The 15777-nt window shown below is 41.8% G+C and overlaps 1 protein-coding gene across 2 annotated transcripts in view; it reads left to right on the forward strand.

Moving 5' to 3' along the window:
- The window catches only part of MATN4 (matrilin 4), a 113356-nt gene that overhangs the window by 75617 nt on the left and 21962 nt on the right, over positions 1-15777 (forward strand). For both annotated transcript variants that reach the window (XM_077252168.1, XM_077252169.1), the window contains exons 3-7: positions 7215-7784; positions 8910-9032; positions 10854-10976; positions 12583-12705; positions 15155-15277. In XM_077252168.1, the coding sequence (XP_077108283.1) occupies positions 7215-7784; positions 8910-9032; positions 10854-10976; positions 12583-12705; positions 15155-15277 (1062 nt within the window). The remainder of the gene's footprint in view (positions 1-7214; positions 7785-8909; positions 9033-10853; positions 10977-12582; positions 12706-15154; positions 15278-15777) is intronic.

Genomic DNA, 15777 nt, shown 5'->3' on the forward strand with positions numbered 1-15777 from the left:
ATATGGCGCCGTGACCAATCACAAGCCGTGACGTCACGGGAGGCTGGACACGCGCGCTTTTCAAAATAAGCGCGTGTCCAGCCTCCCGTGACGTCACGGCTTGTGATTGGTTAATGGCGGCCATGTTCCTGGGACGCGGACCAATCACAGCAAGCCGTGACGTAATTTCGTCACGGCTTGCTGTGATTGGTCCGCATCCCGGCAATATGGCGCCGTGACCAATCACAAGCCGTGACGTCACGGGAGGCTGGACACGCGCGCTTTTCAAAATAAGCGCGTGTCCAGCCTCCCGTGACGTCACGGCTTGTGATTGGTTAATGGCGGCCATGTTGCCGGGACGCGGACCAATCACAGCAAGCCGTGACGTAATTTCGTCACGGCTTGCTGTGATTGGTCCGAGTCCCGGCAACATGGCCGCCCTGACCAATCAGAAGCCGGGAATTCACGTAAGCAAGTAAAAGCGCGAATTTTAAAGAAACAACGCTGCCGCTTACAATCGCCGAGGTCCCGGCTGCGTCGGACAGGTGAGTATAGCGATTTTTTTTATTTTAATTCTTTCTTTTACACCTTTTTACATTAATGTTGTTTCGATACCGATATCCGATATTACAAAAATATCGGATCTCGGTATCGGAAATTCCGATACAGCAAGTATCGGCCGATACCCGATACTTGCAGCATCGGAATGCTCAACACTAATCACCACATTTCAGCCGACAGAGTCATGTGAGGGCATGTCTTTTGCAGACCGAGTTGATGTTTTTATTGGTAACATTTTTGTGCACATAAAGTTTTTTGATCGCTTTCGCTTAACAAAAAAGTGTAAAACAACTGAAATTATGTCTTATATTCTAGGTTCTTCAAAGTAGCCACCTTTTGCTTTGATGACTGCTTTGCACACTTTTGGCATTCTCTTGATGAGCTTCAAGAGGTAGTCACCGGGAATGGTTTTCACTTCACAGGTGTGCCCTGTCAGGTTTAATAAGTGGGATTTCTTGCCTTATAAATGGGGTTGGGACCATCAGTTGTGTTGTGCAGAAGTCTTGTGGATACACAGCTGATAGTCCTACTGAATAGACTGTTAGAATTTGTATTATGGCAAGAAAAAAGCAGCTAAGTAAAGAAAAACGAGTGGCCATCATTACTTTGAAAGTGTCCCCAAGTGCAGTGGCAAAAACCATCAAGCGCTACAAAGAAACAGGTTCACATGAGGACCGCCCCAGGAAAGGAAGACCAAGAGTCACCTCTGCTTCTGAGGATAAGTTTATCAGAGTCACCAGCCTCAGAAATCGCAGGTTAACAGTAGCTCAGATTAGAGACCAGGTCAATGCCACACAGAGTTCTAGCAGCAGACACATCTCTACAACAACTGTTAAGAGGAGACTTTGTGCAGCAGGCCTTCATGGTAAAATAGCTGCTAGGAAACCACTGCTAAGGACAGGCAACAAGCAGAAGAGACTTGTTTGGGCTAAAGAACACAAGGAATGGACATTAGACCAGTGGAAATCTGTGCTTTGGTCTGTTGAGTCCAAATTTGAGATCTTTGGTTCCAACCACCGTGTCTTTGTGCGACGCAGAAAAGGTGAACGGATGGATTCTACATGCCTGGTTGCCACAGTGAAGCATGGAGGAGGAGGTGTGATGGTGTGGGGGTGCTTTGCTGTTGAAACTGTTGGGGATTTATTCAAAGTTGAAGGCATACTGAACCAGCATGGCTACCACAGCATCTTGCAGCGGCATGCTATTCCATCCGGTTTGCGTTTAGTTGGACCATCATTTATTTTTCAACAGGACAATGACCTGACACACCTCCAGGCTGTGTAAGGGCTATTTGACCAAGAAGGAGAGTGATGGGGTGCTACGCCACATGACCTAGCCTCCTCAGTCACCAGACCTGAACCCAATCGAGATGGTTTGGGGTGAGCTGGACCGCAGAGTGAAGGCAAAAGGGCCAACAAGTGCTAAGCATCTCTGGGAACTCCTTCAAGATTGTTGGAAGACCATTTCCGGTGACTACCTCTTGAAGCTCATCAAGAGAATGCCAAGAGTGTGCAAAGCAGTCATCAAAGCAAAAGGTGGCTACTTTGAAGAACCTAGAATATAAGACATAATTTCAGTTGTTTCACACTTTTTTGTTAAGTATATAATTCCACATGTGTTAATTCATAGTTTTGATGCCTTCAGTGTGAATGTACAATTTTCATAGTCATGAAAATACAGAAAAATCTTTAAATGAGAAGGCGTGTCCAAACTTTTGGTCAGTACTGTAGTTTCTTATATTTTGTCGCTTTTACACAATAAAAACTATTTTGCAGAAAAAAATAATTTTTGCATTGCTGTATTCAGAGAGCTATAACTTTTTTTTATTTTTCCACTGATGGACCTATATGGTAGCTTGCTTTTTTGCGGGACAAGATAACTTTTTTAGTCATACCTTTTTTATTTGAACTCGTCTTTTTGATCATGTTTTATTCCAGTTTTTGTTTGGCAGTGTGATGAAAAAGCAATGAAAAAGCATAGTTCCCCCCACTCCCCCTTTTTTTTGTTTCACGATGTTCACTGAAGGGCTTAACTAGTGTGATAGTTTTATGCGGTGGGTCATTTCAAACGCAGCAATATGAAACAAATGTATTTTTTTTGTTTGTTTTTTTTCCACATAAAAATACAAATTTATGGGTACAATATATATCTACTATATAATTGTCTAAGGGTCACTTCCATCTGTCTGTCTGCCCTTCTGTCTTTCTGTCACGGATATTCATTGGTCGCAGCCTCTGTCTGTCATGGAATCCAAGTCGCTGACTGGTCGTGGCAAAACGCCCATGACCATTGCCACGACCAATCAGCGACGGCCACAGTCCGGCGGCAATATGGCCGCTCTTTCCTCCTCGCAGTCAGTGCCCGCTCCATACTCCCCTCCAGTCATCCAGTCAGCCCTCACACAGGGTCAATGCCAGCGTTACCGGAGCGCGGTGTAACACACTTCGGTTACGCAGCTATTAACCCTGTGTGACCACGTTTTTACTATTGATGCTGCGTATGCTGCATCAATAGTAAAACGATCTAATGTTACAAATAATAATAATTAAAAAAAAAACGTTATTCTCACCCTCCGACGTCGCGTCCTGTCCGCCGGCAGATTCCGGTGCTAAGGATGCTATGGGAGAAGGACCTGCCATGACATCACGGTCACGTGACCGCAACGTCATCACAGGTCCTGCGCTGATAGTCACACCAACCCTGAGACCGGAAGCTGCTGCGTGCACCGTACACAGGAGCCAGGACTAAGGTGAGTATATGTTTATTTTTTATTTTATGTCACTGGCCAATATACTACATTACTGGGCAATATACTACGTGGCTGACCAATATACTACATACTATGTGGCTGTGCAATATACTACGTGGCTGGTCAATATACTACGTTGCTGGGCAATATACTACGTGGCAGGTCAATAAACTACGTAGCTGGGCAATATACTATGTGACTGGCCAATATACTACGTCGCTGGGCAATATATTACGTTACTGGCAATATACTACGTGGCTGGGAAATATACTATGTGACTGGGCAATATACTACGTGGCTGGGCAACATACTACGTGACTGGCAATATACTACGTGGCTGGGCAATATACTACGTGACAGGGCAATATACTACGTGGCTGGTAAATATACTACGTGGCTGGGCAATATACTACGTAACTGGGCAATATACTATGTGGCTGAGCAATATACTACGTGGTTGGGCAATATAGTAAGTGGCTCAGCAATATACTACGTGGCTGGGCAATATACTACGTAACTGGGCAATATACTACGTCGCTGGGCAATATACTATGTCACTGGGCAATATACTACGTGGCTGGGCAATATACTACGTGAACATGCATATTCTAGAATACCCGATGCGTTAGAATCGGGCCACCATCTAGTATATATATATATGTATATATATATATATATATTTATATTTATTTATTTATTTATTTTGTGATTTTTAAACATATATATTTTTACAATTTATTTTTTACATTTTTATTTTGTCCCTTTATGGGACTTTCACTTTGAGCAGCCTAATCGCAATGCAATTGCAAAGGTTTATAATTGTCAGTGCTGGACTGACACAAGCCTCTTAGAACATGCTCTGCATGTGGTCTAAGGGGCTTGCCGTAGCCTGGTGACCTGGATGTCGTCATGACCACGTTGGGTCACCATGGCAATGATCGGACCCCATGATAACATAACATGTAAGAAAGACATGTTATGCATGCCGAGATGAGGAGACAAATAACATGTCACTCTCCGCAAGGAGAAACTATACTTCTTGGATCTCAGTCCGACGCCTCTCACACAGCCAAACCAGATCTCACACTTTGCACTCACGAGAGGCGGTACCCCAAAACACAGTGTATGATATTTGAGATTGTGGTTTTGGCTTTTATCCTGACTCATACGACAAGGCTTGTTAAAGAGTCAACTTTGATTTTTAGGATTGCTACTTCCAATTGGTGGCACTAGAGTTCTAGTCCTCTTCATCTCTGAAGAGACAATTTGCATATTTCCCAGAGGAGCATTGCGGCTTTAAGTCTCCTTATCTCAGCATGCTTAACATGTCACTCACCGCAAGGAGAAACGATACTTCTTGGATCTCTGTCAAACGCCTCTCACACAGCCAAACCAGATCTCACACTTTGCACTGATGAGGGGCAGTGTCATGCTTCCCAATGGCAAGGGAACATCAGAGAACATAAATAACAGAACAGCTCTTGGGTGATGGAATCTCGAGCTGACCGTGAGCTAAACCTACCACACAACTAACAGTGGCCGGGTGGCGTACCTACGTTTTATCCCTAGACGCCTAGCGCCAGCCGGAGGACTAACTAACCCTAATAGAGGAAAAGACAGACCTGGCTTACCTCTAGGGAAATTCCCCCAAAAAGGAGACAGAAGCCCCCCACATATATTGACGGTGAGTTCAGAGGAAAAGACATACGCAGTATGAAGGTAGGTTCAGCAAAGCGAGGTCCGCTTACTAGATAGCAAGAAGATACAATAGGGAACTTCACGGTCAGCTGAAAACCCTATTAAAGTACCATCCCGAAATTACTTTAAGACTCATGTGTCAACTCATGACACCGGAGTGGCAATTTCGGCCCACAAGAGCTTCCAGCTACAGAAAAATAACATAACTGTGAACTGGAACAAAAATGCAAAACAAACTTAGGACTAAGAGTCCAACTTAGCTGATAGTAGTCTAGAAGCAGGAACATGCAACAGAAAGGCTCTGGTTACATTGATGGCCGGCACTAGAATAACTGAGCAGCAAGGCTAAATAGGATACACCCATATCCTGATGGAAACAGGTGAACAGAGAAAGTGAAGCACACAAGTCCAGTACCACCAGTGACCACCGGGGGAGCCTAAAAACCAAACTCACAACAGGGCAGTACCCCGAAACACAGTGTCCACAAATTGAGGTTCTGGTTTTGGCTTTTATCCTGAGTCATGTGGCAAGGCTCCTTAAAGGGTCGACATTGACTTTTAGGATTGCTACTTCCTGTAGGTGTCACTAGAGTTCTAGTCCTCATCCTCTCTGAAGAGACAATTTGCATATTTCTCAGAGGAGCATTGCGGTTTTAAGTCTCCTCATCTCGGCATGCTTAACATGTCACTCTCCGCAAGGAGAAATGATACTTCTTGGATCCCACATCAGTATTTTGTAAGCCAAAACCAGGAAACCAGGAGTGGAACAATCAGAGGAAAAGTATGAAAGAAAGATGTCACCATTTCTGTATTTTTCACTCCTGGTTTTGTTTTACAAATACTAAGGTAAAATACTGACTAAATTTAGGGTGCTTTCACACTAGCGTCGTATGACGCACGTCACAATGCGTCGTTTTGGAGAAAAAACGCATCCTGCAAAATTGCCTGCTGGATGCGCTTTTTCTCCATACACTTGCATTAGCGACGCATTGCGACGGATTGCCACAGGTTGCATCTGTCGTGCGACGGATGCGTCGTGTTGTGGCGGACCGTCGGCACAAAAAACCATTACATGTAACGTTTTTTTGTGCGTCGTGTCCGCCATTTCCGACCGCGCATGCGCTGCCGGAACTCCGCCTCCCCGGACATCACAATGGGGCAGCGGATGCATTGTAAAACTGCATCCGCTGCCCCCGTTGTGTTTTTTTGTCACAGTATGCGTCGGTACGTCGGCACGTTGCATTGCGACGTGCGTCGTACAACGCTAGTGTGAAAGTAGCCTTAGTGTTTAATGCGTGCAGTGGAAAACAAAGCTCTGTAGACCCTTGCAAACCTTCCCGCAAGAATGATTAATTTTGCTTACATATCAGTTACTAGAAGCTGTTCATTTCTCTAATGATACCATTTTGCAGCTATGGTAGGGTTTCCTTCTACAATATGACTCAGATATGTTCAAATAAAGAGGTCATTATGTGGCATCAAATGAATTCCTGTTGATCCAGCATAGACGTGGTCTCAGCAGCGCAGAGGAGCCTGCAAGCTGCAGATAGATCTATCAAGCCTCAGGAGATGCCATTCACTGAGACACTGCAGGGAAAGGTCTGTAGCCTCCACCAGCTTATTTATAGAGAAGGCTTTTGATAACAGTATCCACACTCCAGCTAAAAGCAAACATTGGATTAGGCCAAGTTTACGTCAATAACACATATTGGACTTCCTTCCCCGATGTGGTTACATTTTGATGTCTGAGCTAAGCTAGGTTACCCAGAACTGTTGCACAAGGCAGAAAAAAATATGAATATTGTCAAAAAAGTGAGAGCGTTTCAATCAATAGCCCATTGAAGCAGCACTGTCTCCAAATACATTATTGGAGTATTGTACATTATAGCGGCTAGACATATGTGGGTTGTCTAAATGTAATGCATATGTAGGATATTTCCATGGGGATTTATTTACAATTTATGTGTAGACAATGCAAAAAAAAGAGAATTATGTTCATTTGTCCTATCGGAAAGCTCTTACTAGATGAGATAACCTTTCCTCCTTCTTCACTACTGCGCCCATGATGCAGCCAGGGAGAAAGAATAAGGTATATGTGAATATTAGAAGGATGCAACCCATCCTATCGGTCAGGGTTTTTATTAATGTGTAATATTCTTCCCCCCTCTTTACCACCATTTTTTTTTTAATGGCATTGGAAATGTTAGTCATCTCTTCTTTGTTCCAGAACAATTATGTAAAGCTGGTCCTATGGATCTGGTCTTCATCATTGACAGCTCAAGAAGTGTTCGACCATTTGAGTTTGAAAATATGAGAAAGTTCATGATTGATATGGTGAATGCACTCGAGATTGGACCTACTCACACAAGGGTCGGTGTGGTACAATACTCTAGCCAAGTGCAAAATGTGTATTCTCTCAAGTCACACTTTACAAAGTCTGAGATGCACAAGGCCATCAATGATATTATCCCTCTAGCACAAGGAACCATGACTGGACTGGCAATACAGTATGCCATGAACGTTGCATTTACTGTTGAAGAAGGAGCTCGACCACTTTCTAAAAGGATTCCCAGGGTCGCCGTTATTGTGACCGATGGCAGACCTCAGGACCGCGTTACAGAGGTGGCTGCACAAGCCCGCGAAGCTCAAATTGAGATCTATGCTGTTGGGGTCCAGAGAGCAGATGTTAACTCTCTCCGCGCAATGGCATCACCTCCGATTGACGACCATGTGTTTTATGTAGAGTCATTTGATCTAATTCAGCAATTTGCAATCCAGTTCCAAGATAAGCTATGTGGTGAGTAATGCTTCGTTTTGGAATATTGACTGTATATGGGTCCCCTGGATCACGTGATGTTGTTAAGATGCTGTTATAACATAATCTCTGTTAAAGAAATATTCCAGTCCTGATCTCAAATATGTTATTGCAAATCAGTACCAGCAGGGGCTTCTTACCCGCTTTTTACTTTCTCAGATTTTGCTTCTTGTCTGCTTTTCAGTTGTATTAGGGCAGAGCTATGATCTGTGACTACAACCTAGAAACTGTTCCTACCAGGAGTCTCCAGTAGTCTGAGCCACACCTCCTAGTTTATTATTGGTCCAGGCTGCTGCTCTCAACTCCCCCTGCAGCTTCGCCACCTCTGATTGGCTGCAGTGTAGATACAAACGTCTATCCCAGGCCTACAAACAAGTCAGTGCACAATAAGCTGGTTTCCAGTGTAGCAACAGCAGAATGAGTATAAATATATAGATTTCTAATTCACCAGGTTTTTGCTATATAATCTGAGAGCAGCATGATGTAGGGGCAAAGTCCCTTATTCCATGTCACATACTGGGCTTTGTTTTGCTGTTTCAATAAAAATCAGTGCTTTATTAGCTGGAGAATATCACTAAAGGATTAAGGTCACATGCCTCCTTGTCCAACCACTGCCACAGCTGCTTTCTGTCAATATACAGTACATTGTACACAGAAAGCTGCCAATTAGTGGTATGGGAGGGGTTATACAGACAGAGCTCAACATTCCGAGCTCTGCTACATCTGCAGCAGAGAAAACTGTGCCTCTGTCAGAACTGCTGCACCCTAGTAAACTAAGTGATACATCACTGGAATCAGAGACTCAACCCCTACGTCATGCAGTTGTCAGTTTACATAGCAAAAATCTGCTGACAAATTCCGTTTAAAATCACAGTGTCGTAAGGCAAATGTCAATATTCTTTAAATTCAAATAAAATATTGTATTTTGCCACAGGCTGCATCTTTAATGAATCTTTCTCACCCTACTTAAACCTTATATAAGCATCTGATATTGCGTATGTAAAATACAAGTCCTGTGTTATTAATGCTCATGTTTCTGAACATAAGAAATCCATTAAAACATTCAGAACTTGTTCATTTAAAGTACATAACTCCTTTTCTTTTCAGGTGTGGACATGTGCACTGAAATGGACCATGGATGCCAACATACCTGTGTCAGTATTCCCAGCTCCTACTATTGTGAATGTAAACCAGGCTACAAACTTAATGCAGATGGAAAGACATGTTCTAGTAGGTGCATTCACCAAATAAATGTTATTATTACTTTATTATTTACTGCAGCCTTACTAGGTCAATTATCAGGTAAACTGAAGGATATTTTTGAATGTATCCTACCCACCAATGCATTAACGATCATTCTCCTATGTGCCCATGTGATTATTATTATTATTTATTATTATAGCGCCATTTATTCCATGGCGCTTTACATGTGAGGAGGGGTATACATAATAAAAACAAGTACAATAATCTTAAACAATACAGGTCATAACTGGTACAGGAGGAGAGAGGACCCTGCCCGCGAGGGCTCACAATCTACAAGGGATGGGTGAGGATACAGTAGGCGAGGGTAGAGCTGGTCGTGCAGCGGTTTGGTGGATCGGTGGTTATCTTTTACTTTCAACACTGCATTGGACTTTTTTCTCGAATGGAAGATTTTCTACTGCAGACCCTAACTTCTGATGGTCATGTACTTGGGTAATCCTTATATTGTGGCTAAAATCCATACAAGTAACCCAGATTTTGCTGGCAGACATTTTCTGCAATCTCTCTGGCAATGTATGAGATTTGGATAAAGCTTTCCACATCAGTGAGTGTTGGTTACTAGAGATGGGTGATCCCGAACAGAAAAGTTCGGCATCCGTACCGAACACCTACTGTTTGGGCATGGACACCGAACACAGACTTCACCAGGAAGTCTGTGTTACTGTTCACATTCGCCCCTTCGTACACCAGGTGTTTGTCGTGCTGTCATGCACATGCAAACATTGCTTCTGATCGGCGATAAAATCATTGCTGCCGGTCAGACAGCCACTGTTCCCACTCTGTCAAATGACAGTGGGAGGCCGTAGCTGTGAGCGGAAGTATAAAGTTTACTTCCGGTCACTGGCATGGGCTGATAACTTATAGACGCCTATCCATAACTAAGCCATGGGCTTGATGTCAGCAGACAAAACAAAGGTAACAAGAGCCCTACAAATACAAACCCTGCTCGTCACTGCTACAATGCAAGTGGGAAGAGCTGGGCAAAGCGCCATCTAATAGATGTGTCTTTTCTGGGCAGCTGCGGGCTGCTATTTTTAGGCTGGGGAGCCAATATCAATGGCCCCTTACCAGCCAGAGAATACCAGCCCCAAGCTGTCTGCTTTAGCGAGGCTGGTTGTCAAAAATGGAGGGGAACCAACATAGTTTTTTTTTTAATTATGTATTTATTTATTTATTTATTTAAATAATTTAAAAACAGCGTGGGGAACCCACTATTCTTGATAGCCTTGCCAACACTGACAGCTGAACTTTGCAGCCCCCAGCTGTGAGTTTTGCCGGGTTGGTTATCAAAAATACAGGAGGAGCCGCATCATTTTTTCTTATTATTATTAATTTAGAGAGCTAGTGCCGGCTTATGAATACTTCCATCAGTTGCTCTCTCTTTTATTAGCGGCAGCAGGCGTAGGCTGATCGGAGCAGTAGTCCCATCAGCCGACGCCAATGACCGGAGGTAAACTTTATACCTTTGATCACAGCTGCAGGCTCACGCTATCATTTGCAGTAATGATTTAACCATCGATCAGAAGCAGTGTTTGCCGTGCTGTCATGTACATGACAGCATAGAAAACAGTGGATGTTCGGGGCCCCCATTTAAGTGAATGAGGTCCGAGTTCTGTTCTGGTACCCGAACACGAACTTAACTGTTCGGTCGAACCCGCCATACCCAAATATCCAGGGGTCCTCCCATCTCTATTGGTTACATTGAAATAAATAGGATCCACTGAATTTTTTGCTACAAAAGCAAATATGTACAAAAAAAAAACTAAATAAAAAAACTTTATTTTGCAGTAATTGACCTGTGTGCCCAAGGAAATCATGGTTGTGAGCAGCTCTGCGTCAGCTCTCCTGGATCTTATTCCTGCGCCTGTAGAGCAGGTTATAAGCTAAATAATGATAAGAAGACTTGCTCAGGTAAATACTAAGACCTAAAAGTCACTTCAGGGTCTTGTGGTTTCATGCAAACCATGACCAATTTTATAAAAATTGGGACCGTGGGGGTAAAAAAATGTGCCCTCTATCTGTCAAAGTTAGATATTTTTTTCCTATTATTTCTTATTATGGAGTATATTGTGAAACATTTTTATTATAATACCATGTGGAATGCATATAAAACCTACTTAATTTTTTTTTGCGAATCTTACTTTTTGAAAATGTATCAAATATATATGTTAAAATATGTTTTTTTTCCTAAATTCTGCTCACATAATATCCATGTATAGTGCCAAGCTACTGCTGCCAAATATTGCCTCTGTTCTATGCTGTATCCAAACAATATTCTTTTTTAGGTAGCGCACATAAAACTGACATATAATTCCTATATAGGGCTATAATGATTACTTATGGTGTATACCAAACATTGGTTAATATTGCTGGCTACTTTGCTAATATGTCCTCAATTAAATATGATTATAAAAATATGACAAAACACAGACACATCTATTTCATCAGTAAACTCTATCACATCTTCTCATAGACGCACTCCAATTAAACTTGTTATTGGCTAAACCTATGTACATTTATAAACTCTGCACAATTATTAGGCAAGTATTTTGACCATATCATCATTTTTATGCAGATTTCCCAACTTCAAGCTGTATAATCTTAAATGCTTATTGGATGAAGCAGATCAGGTGATGTGTATTTGTGTAATGTGGAGGGTGCGGCCTAAGGATATCAACACCCTTCATCAAGGTATGCAGAATTATTAGGCAGCTTGACTCCGAAAAGTCAAAAATTGTCTTACAGAGGGATGCAGCAGTCATGAAGTTGCTAATGTCTGGGTCATCTTCCTATCCTCCTATGCTGCCATATTCCAGAACTTCAACCTCTCTGGAGGGCCCAGAAGTACAAGGTGTTCAGTGCTCAGAGACCTGGCCGAGGTAAGGAGGCTGAAGCCTGACCACCACAAAACAAGACACAGAAGATGAATTGTCAAGACTGGGCCAAAAAGTATCTAAAGACAGATTTTTCAAAGGTTTTATGGACTGATGAAATGGGAGGTTGCAGTTCTGGAATATGACAGCACTGGAGGATAATGGCTTCTTAGTCGCTTTCCGTTTGATTCTTTTCATACCTTTGGTTATTATTCTCCATCTTTTTTTCTCAACACGTTTTTGTGACCCTGTTGTCTATTTGCAACAAATCTTTTGATGGTTCTGTGATCTCACCCCAATATCTCAGCAATTTCAAGACTACTGCATCCCACTGTAACACTTGTAACAATTTTTTTTACTGTTTAGTTTTTTGCCTGAGGAAAACAAGCTGCCAGATAATTCTGCACACCCTGATAAAGTGTGTTGTATTCTTAGGCCATACCACCTCATTACACATCACCTGATCTGTTTCATTAACAGTTATACATCTTTGAGTTGGAAAATCGGCATAAAATGATGACATGGTCACAATATTCACTTGTCTAATAATTGAACACACAGTGTATGTATTTTATGGTAGATGCATTAACATACTCCCACAGTACGTCTTATGGCCTAATACACACAACTATGTCTGTTTTTAGCTATAGACCTGTGCTCTTTGGGGAATCATGGCTGTGAGCATATTTGTGTCAGTTCCCCTGGATCCTACTCATGTGCTTGTCGTACAGGTTACAAACTCAACAATGACAAGAAGACTTGTTCAAGTAAGAATATATTCTCATATACCTATTATATAGAAAAATTAGTTATACTCAGATGCATGGGGTGATTTTAGAATGGAGAGGTCTGTAATTTTTATGATAGGTACACTTCAACTTCAATTGCATGAAATAAGTATTTGATACAATAAAAAAACTAAACTTAATATTTGGTAAAGAAAATCTTTGTTTGCAATTACAGAGGTCAAATGTGACGTTTTGTCCCATTCCTCCATGCAGATCTTCTCCAGATCTTTCAACATTTCAACATTGAGTTTTAGCTCCCTCCAAACGATTTTCTATTGGGTTCAGTTCTGGAGACTGGCTATGCCACTCCTGAGCCTTGAAATGCTTCTTACGGAGCAGCTCCTTAGTGTGTTTCGGGTCATTGTCATGCTGGAAGACCCAGTAACGACCCATCTTCAATGCTGTTACTGAGGGAAGGAGGTTGGTGGTCAACATCTCGCTATGCATGACCCCATCCATCCTCCCTTCAATATGCTGCAGTCGTCCTGACCATTTTCAGAAAAGCACCCCCAAAGTATGATGTTTCCCCCATTGTGCTTCACGGCTGGGACAATGTTCTTGGGTTTGTACTCATCCTTCTTATTTCTCCAAACTCGGCTAGTGGAGATCATATCAAAAAGTTCAATTTTGGTTTCATCTGACCACATGACATTCTCCTATGCCTCATCTGGATCATCCAGATGGTCATTGGTAAGCTTCAAACGGGTCTGGACATGTGCTGGCGCGAGCAGGGCGACCTTGCGTACCCTGCAGGATTTTAATTCATGATGGCGTAGTGTGTTACTAACTGTAATGTTTGAGACTATGGTGCCAGCTCTCTTCAGGTCATTGACCATGTCATTCCATGTAGCTCTTGGCTGATTCCTGAGCTTTCATCCTTACCCCACAAGGCGAGATCCTGCTTGGAGCCCCAGACTGAGGAAGATTGATAGTCATCTTGTGTTTCTTCCATTTTCCAATAATTGTGCCAACAGTTGTTGACTTCTCACCAAGCTGCTTGCCTATTGACCTAAGAACCAAACCAATCACCAAAGCGCGGATACACCAAGAGGACCAATTGGATCAAGAATATTCTTTTATTAAGCAATGATGATGTATCATTGCTTAATAAAATAATATTCTTGATCCAATTGGTCCTCTTGGTGTATCCGCGCTTTGGTGATTGGTTTGGTTCTTGGTTTGAGTGGTTTCCACTTTCTGCTTTCTATTAGAAGGCCCCCTGGTGTATTAATATTATCATATTTATGATTACATATATATATTGATTGAGATTGGGTTGTTCTTTCAATAGTCTTGTCTTGCCTATTGACCTGTAGCCCATTCCAGTCTTGTGCAGGTCTACAATTTTGTCCCAGGTGTCCTTAGACAGCTCTTTGTTCTTGGCCATGGTGGATAGGTTGGAGTGTGATAGATTGAGTGTGTGGACAGGTGGTTTTTATACAGATAACAAGTTCAAATAGGTGCAATTAATACAAGTAATGAATGCAGAGTAGGAGGCTTGTTAAAGAAAATCTAACAGGTGCGTGAGAGCCAGAATTATTGCTGGTTGGAAGGTGATCAAATACTTATTTCATGCAATAAAATTCAGTTTAATTATTTAAACATCATACAATGTGATTTTGTGCTTTTTATTTTAAAATTTTGTCACAGTTAAAGTGTACATATGATACAAATTATGATGTATTTATAGTATGTGCCATTTCAGTGATGCCAGTACTGGGCCTACTGTAATAGGCTGCAGTTCTCACACTTCTCTTGGCCGTCCAAGTTTAATCTGAGGGAAGTGTAAGTGAAGCAACTTATTAGCAGCTGCTGATTGACTGCAGCACTAATTTAGCACAACAATGTCATTCAAGCACTGTTTCTTTACAGTATTTAAGAAGGGGTTGGCCAATTAATGTACAACTCTTGTAAGTTACAGTGAGCCTCTTAGTTGAAGATAATGCATGTAATATCTTGATTATATTTATAGTAACTGCAATGTTCTAGATTCTTACTTTTGTTGTGATGATATTTTTTTGGGCAATCTGGGTACACAAATACAGACAGTGGTGTGCAAAACTAATGCATCCACATTATCCAGACTAATGTAAAGTGTAGTGTTGATTGATTTGTGCTATTGGTGTATTTTATACAGAAGATTACCAAAACCAATGTATTTGAAGTATAGAGGTTTTAATTTCTTAAACTAAATGGGTTTTCCTGGATTTGAATACTGCTGAACTATCCTTAGAATATGTGATCAATATCAAATAGGCGGAGGTCCAACACCCAGCACCTCCACAGATCGTCTGTTTGCAGCTCCATGGATTTAGACAGCTAAAATACCACAGCTCCTTGTCCTGTGTACTGGCCATTCTCGGGCACTGCTTCTCAGTGCTAATGAAATGAATGGAATTGGTTTTAATTTTCAGTTATCTCTTCCTAGTGGTAGACCTGTGTGCTCAAGGCAATCACGGCTGTGAACAGCTCTGTGTTAGCTCCCTTGGCTCATATTCCTGTGCCTGCCGAACAGGCTTCCAGCTAAACAATGACAAAAAGACCTGCACGAGTAAGTAGACCATTATATCAATATTGTATGTATGTTCAGCAAATTTGTGGCATTTATTGTCTTCTGTTCCTGCTATATCTACCTCCTAGCGTAAAAGCACTAAGATAAAAAGGGTACAACTAATTGCCGCTTACTTTGCTTTTTCCTCTGTAAATTATTGTGGAAAGGCTATGAGTTTCAGGAGTAATGAACAATATTACAATTTATTTTCAGAGCTTCAGTTCACTGGGAAATAGTGTACGGTGTATATAGAAGAAAAAGCATGGAGGACATTGATGGTGCTGCCTTACACACTTAGATTAGTTGGCTAATGATTACAAAACCATGGAGATAATTTTTAGACCAAGTGACAAAGATCTGGATCAGATATGACAATACTTTGATTGACTGTATGGTTGGTCATTGTGAACTATTTGACTAAAATTACGACTCGAAAACATGGAATAATAGAGCACGTCCATTAATAAAAGGAAGCTAGTACACTAATCGCAGAAACAGTA

This window comes from Ranitomeya variabilis, chromosome 4 (genome assembly GCF_051348905.1).
Source record: "Ranitomeya variabilis isolate aRanVar5 chromosome 4, aRanVar5.hap1, whole genome shotgun sequence".
Classification (NCBI taxonomy): Eukaryota; Metazoa; Chordata; class Amphibia; order Anura; family Dendrobatidae; genus Ranitomeya; species Ranitomeya variabilis.